Raw genomic sequence first — 26,847 nt, 5'->3', positions numbered from 1 at the left:
CTTTTAGGACCGAGATTAGGAAAAACTTCTTCACACAGAGAGTGGTGAATCTGTGGAATTCTCTGCCACAGGAAACAGTTGAGGCCAGTTCATTGGCTATATTTAAGAGGGAGTTAGATATGGCCCTTGTGGCTATGGGGGTCAGGGGGTATGGAGGGAAGGCTGGGGCGGGGTTCTGAGTTGGAGGATCAGCCATGATCATAATAAATGGCGGTGCAGGCTCGAAGGGCCGAATGGCCTACTCCTGCACCCATTTTCTATGTTTCTATGATGGTGGTAGTAAAACTCATTTCCTACAGCTTTTACAGCCACCTTACCTCAGAAGGTAACCACTAAATTACAAGTATATTAATGTTGGCAAGTGACAAACTGAACACAGATGCTTACTGTAACAGCTTTATTGAATTGTACTTTTAAATCTGCAGGTTTACGGACCCTGATCAGAGTAAAATATTAAGAACAGTGTAAATAATTCATAATACATTAAATGCTGGAGGAACTCAGCAGGTCAGGCAGCATCTATGGAGATAAATAGTCAACATTTTGGGCCGAGGTCCTTCATCAGGACTGGAAAGGAATGAGGCAAAAGCTAGGTGGGATGGGGAGGAGTACAAGCTGGCAGGTGAAGGGGAAGGTGGGTGGGATGAAGTGAGAAGCTGGCAGGTGGAAGCCACGAAGGGCTGAAGGAGGAATCTGACTCATGATCAGAATACATCCAGCTGTGTGAAGCTACAGTACTTTGTCAAAGTATTCAACCACCAAGCCTTTCTTCACATCAACCAGTATTACAACCAGGGACTTTGATCAATTTAACTGAGGATTTTAATTTGTAAATCACATGCTCCTTTTTCACAGTAGAGCCCCAAAGAAGGGAAAACTGTAAAGCACGAAATACTAAAACTTCAAAAACTGAAATGTCAGCAATTCAAAAGTTTTCATTCCCTTTGCTCAGTACTTAGTTGAAACACCTCTCACTGCTATTACAACCAGTACTTTTTTTTGGATAAGTCTCTGTAAGCTTTGCACTGTGCATCAGCCGGGTAACACCATCCCTACTGTATAGTGGAGGTAGCATCATGCTGTGGAGATGCTTTTCAGCAGCAGGGACTGGAAATCTGGTCAGGATTGATGGGAAGATGAAAGCTGCTAAATACAGAGAGACCCTGGATAAAACCTGCTAGCCTCTGCCAGAAAGCTTAACCTGGGGAGGAGGTTTGTCTTTCAGCAGAACGATGACCCAGAGCACACTGCCAGAGAAACCATGGAGTGGCTTCAAATGAAGAAAACTGATATCCCTGAGTGACCCAGTCAGAGTCCTGACCTTAACCCGATCGAACATCTCTGGCAAGTCCCCAAGATTGCTGTCCACCGCCATTCCCCAACTAACCTGGCACAGCTTGAGCAATTTTGCAAGGAGGAATGAGCAAATCTTGCTCCATTGCATTGTGCAAAGCGAATGGAGACTTATCTAAAAAGATTACTGGCTGTAATAGCTGAGAGCAGTGATTCAATCAAATACTGAGCAAAGAAAGATGAATACTTTTGAACTGTTGATGTTTCAGTGTTTGAATTTTTAGTGTTTTATGCTTCACAATTTTCCCTGTTTTTTGGGGCTCTACTGTGAAAAGAAGAGCTTGGGATTCACAAATAAAAATTCTCAGTTAAATTGATCAAAATTCCTGGTTGTAATTACATGGACAAAGGATTGGTGGCTAAATACTTTTACAAGGCCCTGTGTACCATACCGAGAGGCAAAAGTTCCCTTGGAGGATATTTATAAAAACAAAAGAGATTAAAATCATTTTCAATACAAAATAAATCCATTGAAAAGTGAAAGGCACTGTTCCAACATCAACAGTGCCTTAAATTGCTGGAAATAACAGGAAGGTCAGGTGACATCTGTGGAGGGAGAAGCTGAGATAACGTTCTGCACTGAGGACCTTTAATCAACACTGGAAACAGTTAGAAATCAAACATGCTTTAAGTTGCACGAAAGGGCAACATAGATGGTGGAGAAGAGAATGTCTGTGATAGCACAGAGACCACGAGGAGGTGACTGACACTAGTGGTGGTGGTGGTGCCAGGTCGGGGCAGGTGTTGTTTCCAGTTTATCTGTTTGCAGGAGCTGTAATTAGCAGAGGTGTGAGGATGGAAGAGATAAAGAACACCTGAACAGTGATACAACACCCTGTATGTTCTGGAAGGGAATGTCTGGAATAAGGAACACAACGCTGGAGGGAGAGACTCTCAACATTTAGATCAGGGGTTCCCAAACTTCTTTAAATCATGGATCAATACCATAGAGCAAGGGGTCTGTGGACACAGATTAGGAACCCCTCATTTAGATCGTTATGTGGACGATCATTTGAGATTGAGCACATAAACAGGCTTGTGCTGTTGACTAGCATGACACTTAGATCTCAGTATGCAACGAAAACTAATTCAAGAAATGCTGAGCATCTTGAACTTATCTGTAAGCAGAGGTGGATGGAAAATGTTAAAGTTGGAATACCACACACAAAATGCTGGAGGAACTCAGCAGGACAGGCAGCATCTAGGAAAACAAAGGAGTACGGTCGACGTTTTGGGCTGAAACTCTTCGGCAGGACTTCAGCGGGCTTTTCCGAGACGCTGCCTGGCCTGCTGAGTACCTCCAGCATTTTGTGTGTGTTACTTGGGTTTCCAGCACCTGCAGATTTTCTCTTGTTTGAAGCTGGAATATCAGTTGGCATTCTAACCTGTTCCGGTGAAGCTGAACACAGACAAACAGGAACCTTACACCCTCTGCACTGGTCAGTGAAGTCTGCAATTTGAGGTAAATAGCATTTCAGATTTTTATTGGAACTGAACAAGTTGATGAACGCTTGACATATCTTCCATATTTTCCTTCAATCAGGGTTTCCCAATGTGCTGACATTGGAGAGGTTTCAAAGGAGTTTCACCAAAATTATTCTGGGATTGAAAGGCTTATCATACAGGGTTTGGATAGAGTGGATGAGGAGAATATTTCTTATGGTGGTGGAGTCTAAGACCAGAGGACACCGCCTCAGAATAGAAGGACTTCCTTTTAAAATGGAGATGAGGAGGAACTTCTTTAGCTAGAGAGCTGTGAATTTGTGAAATATGTTGCCAGAGGTCACTGTGAAGGCCAAGTCATTGGGTATATTTAAGGCAGAGGTTGATAGATTCTTGATTAGTCAGGGCATGAAGGGAAACAGGAAGAAAGCAAGAGTTTGGGGCTGAAAGGGAAAATGGATCAGCCATGAAGAATTAGCAGAGAAGACTTGATGGGCCGAATGGCCTAATTCTACTTTATCTTATGGTCTTTTTTAATGTTACAGACCCCTACCAATAACCGAGGTGTCTGCAGACCCTAGGTTGGGAAGCTGTGCACTAGATGCTGCCTGACCTACTGAGTAGTACCAGCAGTCTGTTATATCAGACATCTAGCATCCACACATTTGTTTTTTTTTGCCCAAATAATTTATTTCTGAATTAAAAAAAAACATTTTCACAGGGAAACTTCCACAGTTGGCTTAATCATTTCAAAGTTCAAGATTCAGAGTAACACACAAAATGCTAGAGGAACTCAGCAGGCTAGGTACTCGTAGTTTATATGGAAAAGAAGGTTCCTTAAGGTTGGAACAGCTGGGGGTGGTAGTGGGGACAAGGTCTCACTACCTATTAAATGCTCACATTGGCGTACATTTCAAATAGCCTCTGACAACCAAGTCCAGTTCCTGGCCTTCACATGTGGCTTAGCTACCAAGGCCAGCAGAACTGCTTCTACAGACTGAAGGGGCAAAGACGGGTTCCTGGTGCTTTAAAACTAGATGGGTTCGTCAGCCATGGTTGGCAGCTCATCTAGGAGAAGGAAAACTTTGATCTCAAACCTCCACTGCCTTGAGGCTGTATCCACACACGGGGAAGGTTTCGGGAACCACCTCTGAGGAAAAATCCAGATTTTTGAGTCCCTAAAGCGGTCCTACGTTGAGTTCAAAGCTGCTGAGCTACTTCTGCGACACTGTGGGTGACAAACTGTGTCGGTCTCTTGTCATTCCGTTTGATTCATCAGATGCGTGGAGAGGGGGAGCCTGATGCATGGACAACAGTTTGCTTTCCATATTGTACTGCCCTGGCTTGCGTATCATGTGGACAGCTAGGATGTAGTATCTGTGGTCGATCCCAGCCTCATGGAAAAGAGTCTGAAGGGCGAAGGACCTGAGGAAGAGTCTCGGCCTGAATCACCGACTCTGTATTCCTTTCCATAGATGCTGCCTGACCTGCTGAGATCCTCCAACATTTCATAGTCACAGAAAAGCACAGCACAGAAACAGGCTTTTTGGCCCATCTTGTGTGTGTTACTCTGCTGAATCTCTTGTGTTCAAGTTTCAGATTTATTTATCATGTGTACATCGAAACATACAGTGAAATGCGTCGTTCGCAATAACGACTGACACAACCGAGGATACGCTAGGGTGTCACCTCACATTCCAGTTCTAGCCGGAATCCTTTCCCACCCTCCTTTAAATTTGATTGTTATTTATATTTTATCCTGAGTTATCTATCTTGCACGTTAATTCTTAGAAACACCATATCATTCTGTAATTAGGCCACTCCATGTAATAGATCTGTTGTTCCGCCTTGCTAGAGTGATGTTCAAATATCTGAATACTTCAAACGGTTTCAGATCTGATATATTAAAAAATGCACCCAGTATTAAAAACCTTACCAGCACCAACAGTCAGTCTGCAAGAATGTCAGATAAACAGCTGGATTACCAGCACTGCCCAAAAAGTAGAAATAAAATATCCATCCAGTTCAGAAGGGTTAGAATTAAGTAGAAATATGTTATTCTACCAAATCTAAGTGGATGCGATATACTTATCCAGCTCAGGACAGATATTTTCTAATTTACTGCATCACCATCTTCGTCAGAAGTGTCACATCTTGATTTCCTTTTTCCAGTTTGGCAAGTTAATTTCTTTTAATAATTAGTGTTTGCTGAGCAGGTAGTTTGCCAGATATTAGCCCACCTTGGCACATTATTTCCAATACAGTTATTGAAAATATATACTTTGTACATAGTTTCTGATAGACAGAACTGAAAAGCGGAGTGAAAAAAGTCAAATATCAATGATAACAAAAATCTGAGGTGTTTCCTCTTCGTGAATCTGCATCGCTGAGTATGTGATGGCCTTTACCTCCGTGCCCTGAAAGAGTAAACACAGAAAGCTAGCAGTCAGATAGGGTTTAGGGCTCTGAATACAGCAATTTGTAAAGTCAGAAGGGATGGCATTTAATCATTACCTGAGGATGCTTGGCCAAATCAAATTCTTCACCCCATCTTAGAGTAGAAATAAAATTGTTAAATTTTTAGATTACATCATGGGTAAAGCCCTCCCAACCATTGAGCACATCTATATGAAACACTGTCGTAGGAAAGCAGCTTCCATCATCAGAGAACCCCACCACCCAGGCCATGCTCACTTCTCGCTGCTGCCATCAGGTAGAAGGTACAGAGCATCAGGACTCGCACCACCAGGTTCAAGAACAGATACTACCCCTCAACCATCAGGCTCCTGAACAAAAGGGGATAACTACACTCACTTGCCCATCCATTGAGATGTTCCCACAACCAATGATCTCACTTTGAGGACTCATTATCTTGTTATTTTATGTTCTCGTTATTTATTGCTATTTATTTATATTTGCATTTGCAGAGTTTGTTTTCTGCACCCTGGTTGATCTTTCACTGATCCTGTTATAGTTACTATTCTATAGATTTGCTGAGTATGCCCACAGGAAAATGAATCTCAGGGTTGTATACGGTGACATCGATGTACTTCGATAATAAATTTACTTTGAAAGTTTTATATTTAAAAAATAAAATACATGTATCAAACAAAAATCTTAGCACAACTTCCCATTAAAATACTTACTTAAGTATCAGTTTAAATGTTGCTAGATATAGGATACAAGGTGATATTTTCACTGAATAAATATAGAAAAGTGGACAGTGCACTCAATTGACAGAACACACCAAACTAAATTGCAATGGATATACAGTTTTTCTTATTGCTAAAAGGAATCCCTAGTTGAGCAGTCTTTCATTGATTCAGTTATAGTTACTCTTCTACAGATTGGTTAAGTACACCCACAAAAAAATAAATCTCAGGGTTGTATATGGTGACATATGGTTGGGTTTTGGTAATTTGCTTGCAAACGTTTCGTAGCAATTACTCAGAGAAATCATCAGTGTGCTGTTAATTGTGCAGTCCTCTGAATACTTGGGCTTTATACACTGGCTCAACTGCTCCAAGAACATAGAAATTCAGTTGTACATAAGCCAACAGCAATGTTGAGGAGAGTACTCTGCAGACCAAAAGAATGAATCAAGCTATTGAACAAGACCATCGTGGTCTACAAAATCCAATGCGGGGACTGGGGAAGATTATCCACAAGGATCCATCAGCATCAAGAGGCTGAAATGTGACGTGACTAACTCTCCCTCGTCTCTACCCATGAAGGTCGAGAAGGGTACAAATTCCACTGGGCATCAGTGAAAGTCGTGGCGCAAGCAAACACGTGACCTGCAAGAAAATTCCTTGAAGCGTGGTTTTCTGTGAAAAATCCTGTAAATAGACATGTAGACCCATCCCAGTTATCAGCCGCTGCAGGCAGAATTCCAGACAACAATGCATGAAGTTCGCCACACAACCCATCAGTGACAAGACCTACTCCCTACATCACAACTGAGTTTCTGTAATGACAACCAATTAGCCAAGCACTTGGACAGCACCACAACTAACAGCACACTGATGAGTTCTCTGCATATGGTGATGAAACGTTTGCAAGAAAATGACCAAGTCTGGAGAACACCTCAACCCAAACTTCAACTACGCAAGCTACATGTTTTCTGAATGGTGACATATATGAACTTTGATAATAAAATTTACTTTGAACTTTGAACCATGGATACTTTAAAATTTAAGTGTAAGGGGTTTCTTCTTTTATGTTACTGCTAAGGCTAAAAAAAATAGCTTCTTTGTTATTATAACTGCTGAGAAAGTGCTTCTCTATAGCAGCTTGTTTGGGTTATAATTACTGATAGAGAGAATTGTATTCATTTGCTAACCAATTGGGATAGATGTTATTCTTTCTTGTGTGTCTGTAAGCTATTGCTCTCGTAGGCTTTGGGGGAGAAGGCGTGACGGGGACAGAGACAGAGAGAGGAGACGCGATGCTGTAAGCTGGGCGACAGAACCCACCCCGAGCGGGAGTCCGAGGCCCAGGGTTTTCGAGAGGAGAACCGAAAAGGAAGGACGTGCTGGACGCGCTCTGGTCGACCACCGTTGTTGGTCCCAGGCGGCGGGTCGAGGGGGTCGGAGGAGATCGCATGGTGGAAAGGAGACCCCGTTCATTGAGCTCCAACGGTTGTGCACGAAGTGGTCGAACTCTGATAAGATTGGTGCCTTTTACTTTCCTTTTATATTTTATCTCTATTAATTACATAGTTCCAGTAAGATCTATAAAATGTAATCATTCAATCGCATATGCTGCATTGTCTGTTAATTGGCGGGGTGGGGTACATCACACAGCATCCACACAAACTTGATTACCCAGTTTGGCGGGGCCGAAGGCTGCTCCCCCCAGATGAAAGCGAGCCGAGCGAGCCTGAGGCTTACCAGGGGGCTACATAAGCACATAAATCCACATTGAACTTGTGCCAATTTACAAAACTTGAATATCTCCAAAGCCCTCTGAACATGCAGGTCTTGAAACTTAATTTTCAATTTGCTCAGTAGATCTCTTCCCTACTTGCTGTGAAATGGCTTCAGGGGTGGTGATCAAGTATTAAATAGACAGATGGAAAATGGGGGCAAAAAATATCAAAACTATTTGAACAGCAATGGAATAAGAGAGAAAATAAAAGTGATCTTTAACAGGCTCCTAGACGGGCACCTGAATATGTAAGGAATGGAGACACATAGCTTTAGTTTAATTTGGTCAAGCAGCCATTCCTGTGCAGTACTGATTGATGTGGACTCAAAGACTGCTAATTATCTAGATCCCAGTTAGAACTCATTGGTCCAGGAAACTGTAGTACTTACCCTATTGATCGAATTGTATAATTAATTCTGTCCATGTGAATCACTTTCATCTCCTAAAAGAACAACAAGAAGAAAAAAGTTGGAACGGCATCTTTAAAAGTCAATACCAGTCATTAATAATTGACCTCTGCCTGGTTCCTTTCCAGTCCTGATGGAGGGGGCTCGGCTTGGTCCAAAACGTTGACTTTTCATTTTAAGATTCAGGATGGTTTAATGTCATTTCCAGTGCCAAAGTGTAAAGGAAAATGAAATAATTGTTACTCTGGATCTAATGCAGCACAAAAAATACACAATAAGACAAAGAACACAATAATTCCTCAAAAACACAATGAATATCAACATGTAAGATAGCTTACATACATAAACACGTGAAAATCAGCAGATGATTTTCTGACTCTGACTCTAAGTTCACTTTGTTTGCATCTGTAGCTGATACTATATACAGTCTGACAAAAAATAACTTGCTGGTTCTAGCCAAGTCAAAAGACACAACTTCTCAATAGTTAATCAAAAGCAGCATACACAAAATGCTAGAGGAACTCAGCAGGTCTATGGAAAAGAGTAAACAGCCGATGTTTCAGGCCAAGATCCTTCTTCAGGACTCATACATATGTAGGTTGATTGTATGCCCATAAAGTGATGCTAGGCACAGGAAACTCTGCATATTGACAGGATGCAGTGGGTGGAGGTGTCGGGGAAGGTAACTGTTTACTGATATTACTGCAAAGGTAAATGGTGCTCCTGCCATGAATGCTTCATAGTCCCCTCTCTCATGGGAGTGGGACAAACCTCAGATGCGACCTGACCTGCTGAGTTGCTCCAACATGTTGTGCAAGTTGGCTAATTGTAAACTTTTAGTGATAAATCCCAAACAATGGACAAGACAAGGAACAGAATACATTTTATACTGCATATCCATGCCCTACTCCTTCAATGTCACCAAGAGGACATGGCCACAGTCATCATGAGGAAACACTGGGGATGGACTGGGCACATGATGAGAAGAGAGGCCAACTCCATCATCAAGGCAGCACTTCAATGACTGAAGGGCAGAGGAAACATGGGAGACCAAAGACAACTTGGAACCATGGAAATTTGGAAAGCTCAGAATTGTGGGAGGGTATTAGTAAAATGGAAAACTAGGAATATGCTGCCTTTCATCAAGAATGGAGAGAGAGAGTACTGGGGAAATTGTGGGGAAACTGTAGGAAAGTTAGCTTAAAAACATTTTTAGGAAAATGCTGGAATTTACTAATCAACGAAGCTTATACATCAAACTTATCTTCAGACAAACTTGAAACAATCAAATCAGAGTGACACACACAAAATGATGGAGGAACTCAGTGGGTCAGACAGCATCTGAGGGGGAGGAATAAACAGTTGACATTTCAGGCTGACACCCTTCTTCAGGACTGGTGCAATGTTGTCATCAAATAATCTAGTTTGAGCCAATTGGGTTTCCACTTTGAGATGGGATGCAACTGATTCTCATAGCATCCCATGGATTTAATGCTATATTTATTTAATGAAGGAATATGCAAAACTGTTTAAAATTCTTTCAGACTTTCTGGAACATTGCTATCTTCTCACAAACTTAGTTTGAAAGTTACCAACCCTTGGAATAAAGAACATTTCTGCGCTGAACTGGTACAGCCATTCAGTCATGAAATTATAGAGCAGTGATAGCATGTCATGTCCTACAGGAAAGGAGACAGAAACACAATAATTCATTACAATTCATATTATATTCCCCTTCATTCAAATAATCACATATCACATGTACATCGGGATCTAGTGTTAACAATCAACACGCCCAAGGATGTGCTGGGGGCAGCCCACAAAAGTTGCCACACATACCAACACCAACATAGCACACCCACAATGTTCAACACAGAAATAACACAACACACAGCACAGGCCAACATATGCATCACCAACAACGACAGAACAAAATGACAACACTCTTTCACACAGTCCCATCCCATCCCTTCACTCGCGCAGGTTTCCAGTTTCAGGACGAGGCTGCTTAATACTTGGCTCTGGATTCTCAAACTCACAGACATCACGCAAGTGTTGCTGCAGCAACTGACAAACACAGAATGTAATACCTTCCAGTGATCACAAAATCACTCCAATGATCACAGCAAGACACTAACTTATCAAGTAACTTTCCACCTCTAAAGTTCCAAGCTTGTTATTTTGCAGGCTTAAAACCTGTAGGACAAGTAACTTGGCCTCAGTTTGATGGTAAACATGACCGAAGAACAATTGAAGTTTGTTGCCATGCACCAGAACTTTTTCCACATTTATAGCACAGCTTCCTTTGATTAATAGACAGGAAATTCCACTTTGTGAGTGGAGTGAATGACAGTTGTCGATTTCCGAAGATTGACTGAACATCATAGAGAGACACAGCCCAGTCTATCACAAAATAAACCAGACTTCCCTTCACTGGCTCATCTACACTTCCTGCTGCCCAAGTAATCAAAGACACTGTCACCAGGATCAAGGACAGCTTCTATCCCACTGTTAACAGATTCCTGATCGGGACATTTGAACAGGCCTCTTGTATGATAAAGATGGAATCTTGATCTCTCACTCTGGTCATAGCAATGTCCTTATTTGTCTACCTGCTCTTTCTGTAACTGTAACACTACAGGATTTTGTTTATTGAGATGCATTGTGAAACAGGCCCTTCCAGCCCTTTGAGCCGTGCTGCCCACAAACTCGTGAATTAATCCTAGCCTAAACAAGGGATAATTTACAATGATCGATTAACATCATCAGGCACATCTCGGGGCTGTGGGTGGGTTAATGGGTGGAGATGTTGATCAGCCTTACTGCTTGGGGAAAGTAATTGTTTACCTAAATTACTGTGAAAGCAACTGATGCTCCTGTCATGGATGCTACTTAAACTCCTCTCTGATAGGAGTGGGACAAACCTGCATGACCTGCTCCAATGCATAGTGTGAGTTGGCCAATTGTAAACATTTAGTGATAAATCCCAAACAATGGACAAGACAAGGGACAGAATGCATTTTATACTACAGATAATACATTTCCACCCACTGCTCCTTCAATGTCACCAAGAGAACATGGCCACTATCATCATGAGGAAATTTTGGAGATGGACTGGGCACATAATGAGAGGAGGGGCCAACTCCATCATTGAGACAGCACGTTATCAGACCTCTGCAGGGAGGAGGACACCTGGGAGCACTGTACTGCAGAGGCAGAAATGAGGACCCTGACAATTTACAATAGCCAGTTAACCTACCAACGGGTATGTCTTTGGACTGTGGGTGGGAGGAAGCCCAGACAGTCACAGAGAGAACGTACAAACAGGCAGCAGTGGGAATTGAAGCCAGGTTGCTGGTACTATAAAGCCTTGTGCTACACTATGCTACTGTGCCTCCCTCTATTCTCTTATTGTTTTCGTTTAAGACTTCCTCAACGTACCTACGTAAGGAATGATTTGTCTGGATGGCATGCAAATAATGTTCTCTACTATATCTCAGTACATGTAACAATAATAAACCAATTATTAAACAACTATATCCTCCCTCACCTGCATTCAGGGCCTAACAGTCCTACCAGGTGAGGCAACACTTCACCTGCAAATCTGTTGGGTTCATCCAGCACCTCTGTCTCAAGTAGACCTTCCTGATGGCCAAACGTTTTAATTCAGATTCCCGTTCCGGAACACCTACTTCTCCACTCTGTCTCCTCCACTTTACCAATGAAACAGTGCATGTTCAGGATGAACCCCCTCAAGCCAAGTCAGTTACAGCTTATAAACATGAGAAATTCTGCAGATGCTGGAAACCCACAGCAGCACACACAAAATGCCGTGGGATCCCTACAGGCCAGGAGGTATCTATGGAAATGAATAAACTGTCGATAGTTCGGGCTGAGACCCGTTCTTCAGGACTGGAGGGCTGGGGGGGGGGGTGGGGGGAGAAGGGGAAGGAGGCTAGCTGGAAGGTGATAGGTGAACCCAGGTGGGTAGGAAAGATAAAGAGCCAGAGAGGAAGGAATCTGATAGGAGAGGAGTGTGGACCACAGGAGAACGAGACCGAGGAGGGGACCCAGCGGGAAGTAATAGGATGGTGAGAAGAAATAAAAGGTCAGAGTGAGGAATGGGGAGGGGGGGGAGAAGGGAAATTTGTTTACCAGAAGGAGAAATTGATATTCATGCCATCAGGTTGGAGGCTACGCAGACGGAATATAAGGTGTTGCTCCTCCACCCTGAGGATGGCCTCATCTTGGCACAAGAGGAGGCCATGGACTGACATGTCGGAATGGGAATGGGAATCGTAATTAAGATGTTTGGCTACCACCGGAAAGTTCCACTTGTAGCGGATAGTTACAGTTTTCTGGGTTCAACACATTTAGGGAGCAAATGTTGTTCCTTTGTTCATGAAGAGCAATGGTGAGTTTATAATGGACTAGTCAGTGGTAGGGAAACTACTGCAAAAATTCGAAGGAAGAGGGTTTATTTAGATTTGGAAAGGTGGGGATAGATAATGGATAATCAGCAAGGCTTTTAATTAATCAACTGATTTAATTTTATTTATTGATCATGGGAACTTGTGTCTCGTGAATTTGGTAAAGAATAGCTTTTTGTCACATGTACATTGAAATCTATAGTGAAGTGCGTTGTTTGCGTTAAATCAAATCAGAGAGGATTGTTGCTGTGCTTCTGGCACTAACTTAGCATGCCCACAACTCACTAACCCTAACTGATTGTGGGAGGAAACCAGAGCACCTGGAGGAATCCCACGTGGTCACAGGGAAAATGTATAAAACTCCTTGTAGACAGCAGTGGGAATGGAACCCTGATCTTACAGCCAGTGTTGTAAAGCATTATGTTGACCGCTACGCTACCGTGTCACTCGGCTGAATTTTTAAACTCAGCGTATTGCCGAGGACAGTGCAGCAGTTGTCCATGTGCAGATATAATGTGATCTTGGAGTGCTTTGCTGGTTCAGATGCAGGCTTACAAGAAGTGTGTGTGTTTTATGGCGGGGGCGTGTTTACAATAAGGAATGTTTTGACAACAGAATAAAACAGGACGCAGCTGTCATGGGGGAGGAATGTTATGGGATGAAACAACCTCAAGGGTGAATTACTGGACTTCGTATAAGTATAAAAATGATTTGTTTTGGGTTGTAAGATTGAAGCTATCTTCCAACGATTTAATATAGGAAGGTGGACCCTTCCTTGCAATAAAACATGCTTATGATTTGATCCACTCTGAATTTGTTGTAGTTTGTTACTGTATATTAGAAGACCTAGCTGAGCGGTACACAACAACATGAAGGACTTGTATGTGACTATGTTTACAAGTGAAAACTGGCTATAGATAGCAAGGAGGGTTCTTTCCATCAGCTGGAATTTAATGCTGGTAAGTGAGATGTTATGCACTTTAATCGGTTAGGCACACAAAGTACTCTGTATAGTTCTGGTTTCCAGACGACAATTATGATGTAATTGCGGTGTAGAGATACAGAAGAGATTCACCCGGATCGGAGAACTTCATTCTGAGGAGAGATTGATTAGCCTGGGCTTTCTTCACCCGGAGTGTGGGAGACTTGTGAGGATGACTTGGTAGAGGTACACAAAATTATGACAGGAATAGAAAGGGAAGATAGCAATGAACTCTTTTCCCCATTTTGGGGGTGTATAAGACAAGGTGGCATAGGCTTAAAGTGAGAGGTACCAGTTTTAGAAGGAATCTTGGGAAGTTTTTTTGAGGAGGTGGTAGACATTTCAGGAGGATTTAGTAAAGCACTTGAATTGACAAGGGACTGAATGCTGTGGACCTACTGGAAGTGATTAGTGTGGGCACGGTGTGATGGAGAGCTGTTCCTGTGTTGTACAACTCTAGGATCCTTTTTCCTGTTATTTTTGAAAACATCCAAAATTTTCTTTAATTACCTTTTGCCTTGCATAATAATTCTTTCTGTCATTTGATCTCCTGCCAAACACCCTTTATTCCCTCTTCCCCTTGCACTGCTCAGAGCACCTTAAGTCTTGTTAATCTACACTATCATTTGTCTAGTACCGATGAAAGATCAATCTGGTGTGAGAGCGAGAGCGTGAGAGTGAGAACGAGAGCGAGAGTGAGAACGAGAGCGAGAGTGAGAACGAGAGCGAGAGTGAGAACGAGAGCGAGAGTGAGAACGAGAGCGAGAGTGAGAACGAGAGCGAGAGTGAGAACGAGAGCGAGAGTGAGAGTGAGAGCGATACCAAAGTGCTGGATAATGGACTGTAGTTTTTACTGAAGTCTCTCTGGGAGCTTTTGCTATTGCTTGCACGCCAGGGGAGTGAGGGGGACGGGGTTTGTCGGTGCTTCTGCAGCTGCTTGTGCATGGGAGGGGAAGAGGGGCTTTGGGGTTCTGATGTTTCTATCCTTTTTTAGGGCTTGTTTCATGGATGTCTGTGAAAAGTAAGAATTTCAGGTTGAACACTATATACGTTCTCTGATATTAAATTGAGCCATTTGATTCACTAAACATATTTCAGCCACTGCGACAGGTGTGCCAAGCATTTGCTGCACCTGGGGAAGAACAGGGGAAAGGATTGATGCTGAATAATCCAGGAATTCTATTAAACACTGTTCCCATATCCCAAACATCTCGTCAGACAACTGGGAATGCAAAACTCCATCTATCACAGCACCACCCCCCCATATATAGATATTTAGAGAACAGTGTGAAGACACATTAAATTGATGGGGTATCTGATGCCCCGAAGCCTTGGCCTCACAACATCACAGGACTTGATGAATACCATATTTTTCACATGAAACCATATCATTAATGTGGAATGCTGCAAGTCCGATTCACTGATTCATTGGTGGGTGTACGGCCTTGGTCGTAGTGAGAACTCGGCCTCAAGCCGCAGTGTCACCTGTTTACAGCTGTGCAAGAGAGAGGTGTCGGAACTGGTGCGCTCCACCAGGGCGGGCGTCTCAGCGTTCAGCAGAAGACAACCTGTATTCTGTTTGACTGCAGACCGCTGCAACATTCATGGATTTAGGGTTTGAACTATACCTTTTGAGTGACTGTATTTTACTGATAATATGTACTTGCTCTCTTATATGTGCTATATGTGTTTTGTGTGTCTGTTGGTATTGTGTTTTACACTATGGTCCTGGAGAAATGCTGTTTGGCTGTATTCATGTATGTTTAAATGACAATTAGACTTGAAATGATTAACAGATGACCCTGTATCACAGGTATAGTCACATAATGGACAACAAAACTTTATTACCCTTTAAGGATAATAAAAGATATCCTTTGTTGAAAATCTATCAACACCATTAAACTAATCAGAATGCTAAGATTACCTTCAGCCTTTACTTCAAGGGTGGTTAATGGCTGCACAGTTTCTATGTCTGTCATATAGCCAAACATTGCCATGACAACCTGCTCAAAAGCCTCTTCGACTGTATCCCCCCATGAGTGCAACCTGCAAAGCACAAAGCAGAGAAGCTCAGGGCCTTGAACTGAAAGTAACTCTTACAAAGTAATGGGAAGCAAAGATAGATTGTGCACCTTAATTGTAAAACCAAGAACTGATTTTTTTTGTACTAAACTACCAACAGCTGTAAAAATAAACATTTAGATAGAAGTCAAATGGTATTATTGAACTGTTAAAGAGAAATGAACACAATTTGACAACAATCTAGAGACAAGCTGGTTTTCATCATGACCATCCAGGACATGCCCTCTTCTCATTGTGACCATCAGGGAGGAGGTACAGGAGCCTGAAGACCCCTCTTCTCATTACTACCATCAGAGAGGAGGTACAGGAGCCTGAAGACCCTCTTCTCATTACTACCATCAGGGAGGAGGTACAGGAGCCTGAAGACCCTTCTTCTCATTACTACCATCAGGAAGGAGGTACAGGAGTCTGAAGACCCCTCTTCTCATCACTACCATCAGGGCGGAGGTACAGGAGCCTGAAGACCCCTCTTCTCATTACTACCATCAGGGAGGAGGTACAGGAGCCTGAAGACCCCTCTTCTCATTACTACCATCAGGGAGGAGGTACAGGAGCCTGAAGACCCCTCTTCTCATTACTACCATCAGGGAGGAGGTTATGGCTATTATTTTATGGATTTATTGAGTATGCGCACGAGAAAATGAATCTCAGGGTTGTATACAGTGACATAAATGTACTTTGATAATAAATTTGCTTTGAACTTTGAAATAAGAGGAAATCACTGGTCCCTCTTACCTGCACTGCCCGTTAATAGATCATAACTGACCTCTTGCCTCCGCAGCACTTTGCATCTACCCTGGACATCTACAGATATATCGGTGTCTACCTTCAAAATTCCCAGTGACTGCACCGCAACAGCCCTCAGGATGAGGAAAGCCCTTTCCATTCTACTCTGCTCTTACTTGACCGGAAGTGCACTGAGAGCGGTAAGCGTAAAGGAGTTGGGTGCTTACTGTTCTGGTTAACGACAGATGGTGCAATCCAGGTCATATTATGATCGAAGAACGTGTTTGTAGACCGGATATTGAACTTTTTACTGTTGGACTTCGGCCACATTCCACCGTGATACAACACTGGGCGGCACGGGAGGTCGTTCCTGCCTGTGGCCATCGAACTTGCAGCTCCTCCCGTGGAGGGTCAGAAACCCTGAGCCAATAGACTGGTCCTGGACTTATTTTCCATCTGGCATAATTTGCATTTTGTTGTTTGACTGTTTGTGGTTTTTGTATTGCTATATTTACGCTCTATTCTTGGTTGGTGCGGCTGTAACGAAACCCAATTTCCCTCGGAATCAATAAAGTATATCTATCTATCTTTGAGACTGTGACCCCTGGTTTCTGACACCTCCATGAAAGAAAGCCAAATTCTCATCTGCCTATGTCAAGCCCCCTAAGAATTGTGCATATTTCAATCAGATCCAATCTCATTCTTCTAAACTCTCAGGACTATAGGACCTTCTGCTTAATATTATGTTTTGAGGCATTCCCACCCTCATGTTAGAAATCAAAGTGGTAAATTTTTGTAGGACTTTTTATACTTTAAATATTTCCACAGTACTTTAAAGTCCACATTAAAAACTTAGAGCACATTAATGTCACATTGGGTGGTGGGGTGGAGATATGTCTCTACCAAAGGAGGTGCAAGGTGCTCCTTCCCTCCGCTCACCTGCAGGTCACCCTTGGACAAGGTGCAGCACTTGCTTAGCACCCCCTCCCCCCGCCATTTCCTCCCGATCAGGGTCAGGTGAAGCCATGGGATCAGGTGGTGGATGGTCGTATGAACAGCTGGTGCATGTCACAAGTCCTGGTTATGGAACCACTGACACCAGGCAGACAATCTCTGAAGAGTATTGATAATGGCTGGGGTCACCCGTCTTATAAAGACACTGCCCAGAAGAAGGCAATGGCAAAACACTTCTGAGGAAAGATTTGCTGAGAACAGTCATGGTCATGGAAAGACCATGATCACTCATGTCACGCAACACGGCACATAATGAACAAATGAATGTCATCCAATTTACTTGCATGATATATCTCTTTCAACTATTAGTTCACTTTATAGTAGGCATTTTAATAACTTACTGAACATCAGCAGTGTGGTCCAAATCTACAAAGAGAGGAAAAAAGACACAGAATTAAAACCTGTATAAACGTAGGAAGTATACAAAAATATGAGGTGTATACTGCAACTAGAGGTCATGGGTTAAAGGTGAAAGATGAAAAGATTAAGAGGAGCACGAGGGGAAGCTTCTTCACTCAGAGGGTCGTGAGAGTGTGGAACGAGCTGCCAGCTCAAATAGTGCATGCAAGCTCGATTTCAGCATTTATGAGAAGTTTGATCGTATATGGATGGTAGGGGTATGGTAGGGGTATGGAGGGCTATGGTCCCGGAGCAGGACAAAGGGATCTGAGTACCCCTATACACAAATCACAACAAGATTCAGATTAACAAAGTATTGGAGGATCTCAGCAGGTCAGGTAGTATCTATGGAAATTAATAAGCAGTCAACATTTTGGGCCGAGACCCTTCATTAAGACTGGAATCACCAAAATTCTGATTAATTTTATTTATCACATGTACATCAAAATGTGTAATTTGCATTAGTGACCAAAATATCCCCAGGATGTGCTGGGACAGCCCAGAAGTGTTGCCATGCATTCTGGCACCAGCATAGCATGCTCACAATGTTCAGCAAAGCAACAAAACAACAATAGCTAAAAGCCTTGTTCCTTCCTCCGAGCTAATTAAACAAATCAATTCAACAACCTAATGAAAACAGGCTCAGCAAGCAAATGGTAAAGGAAACAGTTCTGTGTCGCCCTTAAGGCATTTATTTGACTTTGTTGGGTCTACGCTTTAAATGATTTGTTTGTAACTGTTTTCTAGTTAAAGTTAAAGGTTGATAAATATGTTACAGTATAACAAAGGTAAGTTCATTGTCTATGGTATATCACGGCACGTGATGACGTCACCTCCGGTTTCGCCACGTCTTGTGCGTAACCTCCGGTTCGGGAAGGTGTAAAGGCGGGTGCCATGCGTGCCGCATGATCGTGAAAAGCTCCGTGTCTACCCTCAAAGAAACATTTTAGAAACAACACCGTAAGTTCGTAAGAATGTATTTGAAGTAAAAATGTTAACGCGGTTTCTGTTAAGGAAGCGGCGGTTGGGGCAGTGTGCATGTCGGCTTTTCAACTGCAAACGCAGGGTGGGCTCGAGCCTGGCAGCGGTTTGACAGGACCTCCTCGCCGCGGCTGGAGACTCTCGCTAAAAGAAGAGAGCGTGGGTGGTCTCCAGAATGAAACAGACGCTGTATATGTTTGTATTTTTTTAAATCAACAGTTTTCACCATACGATGTTAATGTGGAAGAGTTAACCTTACTACGACTCTGTCTTCATTGGCTCCGGTTTAACTTGGTGTTTAGTCAGAGTTTCAACACACTGCACGAGAACACTACAAGTTCCCTGCCCATTATTGTAAGAGGATTGTCTGCAGTTGTGCTCAAATCACATCCAGCCCAGGTGAGACCATACTTGGACCATCCTGCACAGGTCACCCTGTCCAAGGAGAAACACACTTGCAATAGAGAAAGACACATAAAAGTTCAGCACATAATTGCTGGAATGGGGGTTTGGCTGCAAGATGGGAACATAACTTTTCATGATTCATGTAGAAAGCATAGAGGTGGATGTAGGAGCAGGTATAATGTACAAAGACACAAGACCATAAGATACATAAGATATAGGAACAAAATTAGGCCCTTTGGCCCACAAGTCTGCTCTGCCATTTCATCAAGGCTGATCCATTACCCTCTCAGCCCCAATCTCCTGCTTTCTCCCCGTATCCCTTCATGCTCTGACTAATCAAGAATCTATCAACCTCTGCCTTAAATTCACCCAATGACTTGGCCTCCACAGCTGCCTTTGACAAGGAATCCCAGATTCATCACTACCCGGCTAGATAATTTCCTCCTCATCTCCACTCTAAATGGACGTCCCTCTATTCTTTATACTTTTATACTTTATATTTTATTGTCGCGAAACAATTGATACTAGAACGTTCTGACGCTACGTCTCCTGGTATTAGAGAAGATTTGGTATGTTACCAAAGAACTTGCAAATGTCTATAGATGTACTGTACAGAGTATTCTAACTGGTATGTGGGGGGAGGGGTGGGGGTGTGGGGAGAGAAGGCTACAGCACAGAATTGAAATAAGCTGCAGAAAGTTGTAAACTCAGTCAGCTCCATCATGGGCACTAGCCTCCGTAGTAGCCAGGATATCTTCAAGGAGCGATGCCTCAAAAAGGCAGCATCCATCACTCAAGACATGCCTTCTTCTCATTGCTACCATCAAGGAGCTGGTATAGGAAACTGAAGATACACACTCAATGATTCAGGAACAGCTTCTTCCCCTCTGCCATTAGATTATTGAATGGACATTGAACGCATGAACACTATCTCACTACTTTATTTCAATTTTTGCACTACTGCTTTAATGTAACTATTTAATAAATATATACATTTACTGTAATTCACAGTTTTTTCTCTATTTATCACTTGCACTGCGGCCGCAAATACAACAAATTTCTCTAGTATTAGACTCCCCACCATAGGAAACATCCTCCCCATATCCACTTTATTGAGGTCTTTAAACATTCGACAGGTTTCAATGAGATCTCCCCCCATTCTTCTGAATCCTAGTGAGTACAGGTCCAGAGCGATCAAATGCTCCACATATGGCAAGCTTTTCAATCCCAGAATAATTTTCATGAACCTCCTTTGAACCCTCTCCAATGTCAGCATATGGGGAAGCCCTGACTGAAGGGAAATGTGGAAGATACGTCAAGCAGCCATCAACTTGTTCAGTTCCGATAAAAATCAGAAATGCTGTTTACCTGAAATTGCAGACTTCACTGATCAGTGCAGAGGCTGTAAGGTTCCTGTTTGTCTGTGTTCAGCTTCACCGGAACAGGTTAGAATGCCAACTGATATTCCAGCATTAACATTTCCCATCCACCTCTGCTTACAGATAGGTTCAAGATGCTCAGCATTTCTTGAATTAGTTTTTGTTGCATACTGAGATCCAAGTGTCATGCTAGTCAACAGCACAAGCCTGTTTATGTGCTCAATCTCAAATGATCGTCCACATAACGATCTAAATGAGGGGTTCCTAATCTGTGTCCACAGACCCCTTGCTCTATGGTATAGATACCTGGCGTAAAGAATTTGGGAACCCCGATCTAAATATTCACAGTCTCTACCTCCAGCGTTGCGTCCCTAATTCCAGACAGTCCCTTCCGGAACGCACAGGGTGTTATATCACAGTTTGGGTGTTTTTCATTTCTTCCATCCTCACACCTCTGCTAATTACAGCTCCTGCAGACAGATGAACTGGAAACAACACCTGCCCCCATCCTCTCCCACCAGGCACCACCACCACCACCACCACCACTAGTGTCAGTCACCTCCTCGTGGTCTCTGTGCTATCACAGACATTCTCTTCTCCACCATCTATGTTGCCCTTTCGTGCAACTTAAAGCATGTTTGATTTCTAACTGTTTCCAGTGTTGATTAAAGGTCCTCAGTGCAGAACGTTATCTCAGCTTCTCCCTCCACAGATGTCACCTGACCTTCCTGTTATTTCCAGCAATTTAAGGCACTGTTGATGTTGGAACAGTGCCTTTCACTTTTCAATGGATTTATTTTGTATTGAAAATGATTTTAATCTCTTTTGTTTTTATAAATATCCTCCAAGGGAACTTTTGCCTCTCGGTATGGTACACAGGGCCTTGTAAAAGTATTTAGCCACCAATCCTTTGTCCATGTAATTACAACCAGGAATTTTGATCAATTTAACTGAGAATTTTTATTTGTGAATCCCAAGCTCTTTTTTTCACAGTAGAGCCCCAAAAAACAGGGAAAATTATGAAGCATAAAACACTAAAAAATTCAAAAACTGAATTGTCAGCAGTTTTCAGTGTAGAATGTTATCTCAGCTTCCCCCTCCACGGATGTCGCCTGACCTGCCTGTTATTTCCAGCACTTTAAGGCAGTGTTGATGTTGGGACAGTGCCTTTCACCTTTCAAAAAATGGATTTTATGGAGTGAGAATGATTTTAATCTCTTTTGTTTTTATAAACATTCTCCAAGAAAACTTCTGTCTCATTTTAGTTGTCAGGTGTGTTGATGCTTACACCAACACTCCAGATGCCTAAAATGACTGCTGATCACCGCTGACTCTGGGCTGCATTTACACATGTGCAGGCATCTCAAGTTGATGGGGTGTTTTTGGTTTGCAATTGACCCCACTCCGCAGCTCCAAGAACACCACTGTTCTGAGCTAGATTTTAAATTCAATCTGCAATCAATGGTTCAATTTAATATTAAAGAATGTATACATCACACAACCTGAAATTCTAACTCTTCGCAGACATCCACAAAACAGAAGAAAAGGCAAAGGAAGAATTAGAGAAAAACATCAGAACCGCAAAGGTCCTGCTCTCATGCACAAACAGCAATCCCCCACCACCCAATAGCAAAGCCCCCCACAGACCACGATCTAGAGTCCATCAAACATTACAGTCCATCCTAACACTTCATATCTCAAATATGCCCTCTCACTAACAAGTGAGAGAGGTATCACTCCTGCCACAGCACCAGGGGAGGCCAACAGCTCACCGTTTTGATGTTACAATCTGCAGCACCACTTATTCAAGTTCCCTCAACTTGAAACCAAGAGGCAAGAGTGAGAGTGAGAGCGAAAGTGAGTCATAGTCATACTTTATTGATCCGGGGGGGGAAATTGGTTTTCATTACAGTTGCACCATAAATAATATATAGTAATAGAACCATAAATAGTTAAATAGTAATATGTAAATTATGCCAGTAAATTATGAAATAAGTCCAGGACCAGCCTATTGGCTCAGGGTGCCTGACCCTCCAAGGGAGGAATTGTAAAGTTTGATGGCCACAGGCAGGAATGACTTCCTATGACGCTCTGTGTTGCATCTCGGTGGAATGAGTCTCTGGCTGAATGTACTCCTGTGCCCACCCAGTACATTATGTAGTGGATGGGAGACATTGTCCAAGACAGCATGCAACTTAGACAGCATCCTCTTTTCAGACACCACCGTGAGAGAGTCCAGTTCCATCCCCACAACATCACTGGCCTTACGAATGAGTTTGTTGATTCTTTTGATATCTGCTACCCTCAGCCTGCTGCCCCAGCACACAACAGCAAATATGATAGCACTGGCCACTACAGACTCATAGAATATCCTCAGCATCGTCCGGCAGATGTTAAAGGACCTCAGTTTCCTCAGGAAATAGAGACGGCTCTGACCCTTTTTGTAGACAGCCTCAGTGTTCTTTGACGCGTCCAGTTTATTGTCAATTCGTATCCTCAGGTATTTGTAATCCTCCACCATGTCCACACTGACCCCCTGGATGGAAACAGGGGTCACCGGTACCTAAGCTCTCCTCAGGTCTACCACCAGCTCCTTAGTCTTTTTCACATTAAGCTGCAGATAATTCTGCTCACACGATGTGACAAAGTTTCCTACCGTAGCCCTGTACTCAGCCTCATCTCCCTTGCTGATGCATCCAACTATGGCAGAGTCATCAGAAAACTTCTGAAGATGACAAGACTCTGTGCAGTAGTTGAAGTCTGAGGTGTAAATGGTGAAGAGAAAGGGAGACAAGACAGCCCCCTGTGGAGCCCCAGTGCTGCTGATCACTCTGTCGGACACACAATGTTGCAAGCACACGTACTGTGGTCTGCCAGTCAGGTAATCAAGAATCCATGGTACCAGGGAGGTATCCACCTGCATCGCTGTCAGCTTCTCCCCAAGCAGAGCAGGGCGGATGGTGTTGAACGCACTGGAGAAGTCAAAAAACATGACCCTTACAGTGCTTGCTGGCTTGTCCAGGTGGGCATAGACACGGTTCAGCAGGAAGACGATGGCATCCTCAACTCCTAGTCGGGCCTGGTAGGCGAACTGGAGGGGATCTAAGCGTGGCCTGACCATAGGCATCAGATTCAGATTCAGCAGGTCTGAAGACTGGTTGCTGTTGAAATTAATATTTGCTATACGACATAACTCCAATACGCTCTGCCCAACTGCATGATTAACTTTCAGTCTTAAAGTGATACAGTGACACTTGCTGGATCTAGGTTAGTGCTATTTGCCTGTATTTGGCTCACAGCCCCCCACATCTTTCCTATCCATGTACCTCCAAGTACTGGTCCATTTTAAATGCTGTTAAGGTACTTGCCTCAACCACTTTCTCCAGAACATTCCACATACAACCTCTTGGAGAAAAATTTGCCCCTTAGGCTCTTATTAAATCTTTCCCTCCCGTCATCTTAGTCATTGATTCCAGAAACCTGGGGAAAACACTGGCTGCATTCATCCTATTTAAGTCAAGTTTATTGTCATTTAACTATATACATGTATATCGCCAAAAGAAAGCTTCGACCAGCAGCCAATCCGGACATTGGAAGTTTAGAGTAGCGGGGACTTCAGACAAGTCCACTGTCCAAGGATAAAAGGCAGCAGTGGGTCAGTACAGTGAAAAAGACCTTTGACCAGTGGCCAATACGGACACGTGGCCAAGTGGTTAAGGTGTTCGTCTAGTGATCTGAAGGTCGCTAGTTCGAGCCTTGGCCAAGGCAGCGTGTTGTGTCCTTGAGCAAGGCACTTAATCACACATTGCTCTGCGACGACACCGGTGCCAAGTATGGGTCCTAATGCCCTTCCCTTGGACATCGGTGGCGTGGAGAGGGGAGACTTGCAGCATGGGCAACTCCTGGTCTTTCATACAACCTTGCCCAGGCCTGCGCCCTGGAAACCTTCCAAGGCACAAATCCATGGTCTCACGAGACTAACGGATGCCTATTATTATTATTATTAATACGGACATGGGAAGCTTTGAGAGGAGGAGACTTCAATCACATCCACCGCCTGAGGTTAAAAGGCAGCAGCAGTGAAAAATAGCTTTGACCAGTGACCAATTGGCATTTGGGATTGATTAATGAGCAAATTAAAGAAAGGTCGGAGCAAGCACAGAGGCTATCATCTGAGTGGACATGATCAGATGGTGATCTTAAGGCTTTAGCTCTTCGAGGCTTCAGTCGGAGAAAGCAAATTTCAAGTTTTTTTGTTCTCTTCTTTATATCTGCTCAGCTAGGACAGTAGGAATGACAGGCAGGATAGCGGAATGCTCCTCTTGCGGAATGTGGGAAGGCAGGGAGACCTCCAGAGTCCCTGATGACTATAACTGCGAGAAGTGCATCCAGCTTCAGCTTCTAACAATCCGCGTTAAGGAGTTGGAGCTGGAACTGGATGAACTCTGGATCATTCGGGAGGCTGAGGGGGTGATAGACAGGGCATATAGAGAGGTAGTTACACCCAAGGTGCACAACATAGGGAACTGGGTGACAGTCAGAAAGGGGAAGAGGTTATGGAGCCAGTGCAGAGCACCTCTGTGGCCATTGCCCTCAGCAACAGGTATATCTCTTTGGATACTATTGGGGGAGATGACCTAACAGAGAAAAGTCACAGTGGTTGGGTCTCTGGCACTGTCTGCCTCTGTGACTCAGAAGGGAAGGGGGGAGATAAGGCACACTGCGGTGATAGGGGATTCTTTAGTTAGAGGAACAAACAGGAGGATCTGTGGGCAAGAATCAGATTCCCGGATGGAATGTTGCCTCTTGGGTGCCAGGGTCCAGGATATCTCAGATTGAGTCCTCAGCAGTCCTAAGTGGGAGGGTGAACAGCCAGAAGTCGTGGTCCATGTAGGTACCAATGATATGGGTAGGACAAGTGATGAGGTTCTGCAGAGGGAGTACAGGCAGCTAGGTGCTAAGTTAAAAGGCAGGGCCTGCAGGGTTGTGATCTCAGGATTGATACCCATGCCATGTGTTAGTGAGGCCAGAAATGGGAAGATTATATAGTTTAATATGTGGCTAAGAAGTTGGTGCAGGAGGGAGGGCATAAGGTTTTTGGATCATTAACCTCTCTTTCAAGGAAGGTGGGACTAATATCCAAGCAGGAACATTTGTTAATGCTGCACAGTGGGGTTTAAACTAGAGTTGCAGGAGGGTGGGAACCAGAATGCCAGAGCAGTTAGTGGAGAGGATGTGAAGGCCGATGTTGGTAAGACATCAGACAAAGCAAGGAATCAAAAGGTTGAACATGGTGCAACTAGTGTCCTGAGCTGCATATACTTCAATGCAAGAAGTGTCGTAGGAAAGACGGGTAATAGTGCTGAAGATGAGGTTAGCTGGCTTACAAACAAAGGCAATGTGTAGTGAGGAGAGGCTGTTGATAGGGAAAAATTGCAGTCAACAGGCTGGGTTGCAATGTAAGAGGCAGACAAAATTGAAAAAAGCGAATATGGGACTGAAGGAGTTGTGTTTGAATGCATGCAGTATAATGAAGAAGGTAAGTGAACTTGCAGCGCAGTTGCAGATTGGCAGGTATGATGTTGTAGGGCTGTAGGCACTACTGAATCATGGCTGAAAGAAGATCGTAGCTGGGAGCTAAATGTCCAAGGATACACGTTGTACCAAAAGGACAGGCAGGAAGACAGAGGGGGGTGGCTTTACTCTGTTCGTAAAAAATGAAATCAAATCTTTAAAAAGAGGTGACATCGAGTCGGAAGGTGTTGAATCATTGTGGATAGAGCTAAGGAACTGAAAGGGTAAAAAGACACTGCTGGGAGCTGTATACAGATCCCCAAACAGCAGTAAGGATGTGGCCCACAAATTACAACGGGAGATAGAAAATGCATGCCAAAAGGGCAATGTTACAATAGTCATGGGGGACTTCATTATGCACATAGATTGGAAAAATCAGGTTGGTGCCAGATTACAGGAGGAGACATTTCTAGAATGCCTACGAGATGGCTTTTTAGAGCAGCTCATGGGTGAGCCTGCTAGAGGATCAGCTATTCTGGATTGGGTGTTGTGCAATGAACCAGAAGTGATTAGAGAGCTTAACGTAAAAGATCCCTTTGGGGCAAGTGATCATATGATTGAATTCACCCTGAAATTTGAGAAGGAGAAGCCAAAGTCGGATATATCAGTAGTACAGTGGAGTAATGGGAATTACAGAGTCATGAGAGGAGAATCCGCCAGAATTGATTGGAAAAGTACATTGTCAGGGATGATGGCAGAGCAGCAATGGCTGGAATTTTGGGAAGGATATATACACATCCCAA

At 43.4% G+C, this 26,847-nt stretch overlaps 1 protein-coding gene across 1 annotated transcript in view; it reads right to left on the bottom strand.

The window, feature by feature from the left end:
• Positions 1 to 371: 371 nt before the first annotated feature.
• Positions 372 to 26,847, bottom strand: part of zbtb8os (zinc finger and BTB domain containing 8 opposite strand) — a 29,651-nt gene continuing 3,175 nt past the window's right edge. The window contains exons 2-7 of the mRNA XM_063034717.1: positions 17,708 to 17,732; positions 15,469 to 15,590; positions 9,729 to 9,811; positions 8,115 to 8,167; positions 5,311 to 5,347; positions 372 to 5,213 (exon numbers count right to left, since the gene is read on the bottom strand). Coding sequence (XP_062890787.1) covers positions 5,127 to 5,213; positions 5,311 to 5,347; positions 8,115 to 8,167; positions 9,729 to 9,811; positions 15,469 to 15,590; positions 17,708 to 17,732 — 407 coding nt within the window. The 3' untranslated portion in view covers positions 372 to 5,126. The remainder of the gene's footprint in view (positions 5,214 to 5,310; positions 5,348 to 8,114; positions 8,168 to 9,728; positions 9,812 to 15,468; positions 15,591 to 17,707; positions 17,733 to 26,847) is intronic.

This window comes from Mobula hypostoma, chromosome 28 (assembly GCF_963921235.1).
Source record: "Mobula hypostoma chromosome 28, sMobHyp1.1, whole genome shotgun sequence".
Lineage (NCBI taxonomy): Eukaryota > Metazoa > Chordata > Chondrichthyes > Myliobatiformes > Myliobatidae > Mobula > Mobula hypostoma.
The sequence above is the reverse complement of the archived record's forward strand: the minus strand, read 5'-3'. Positions and strand labels throughout refer to the sequence as shown.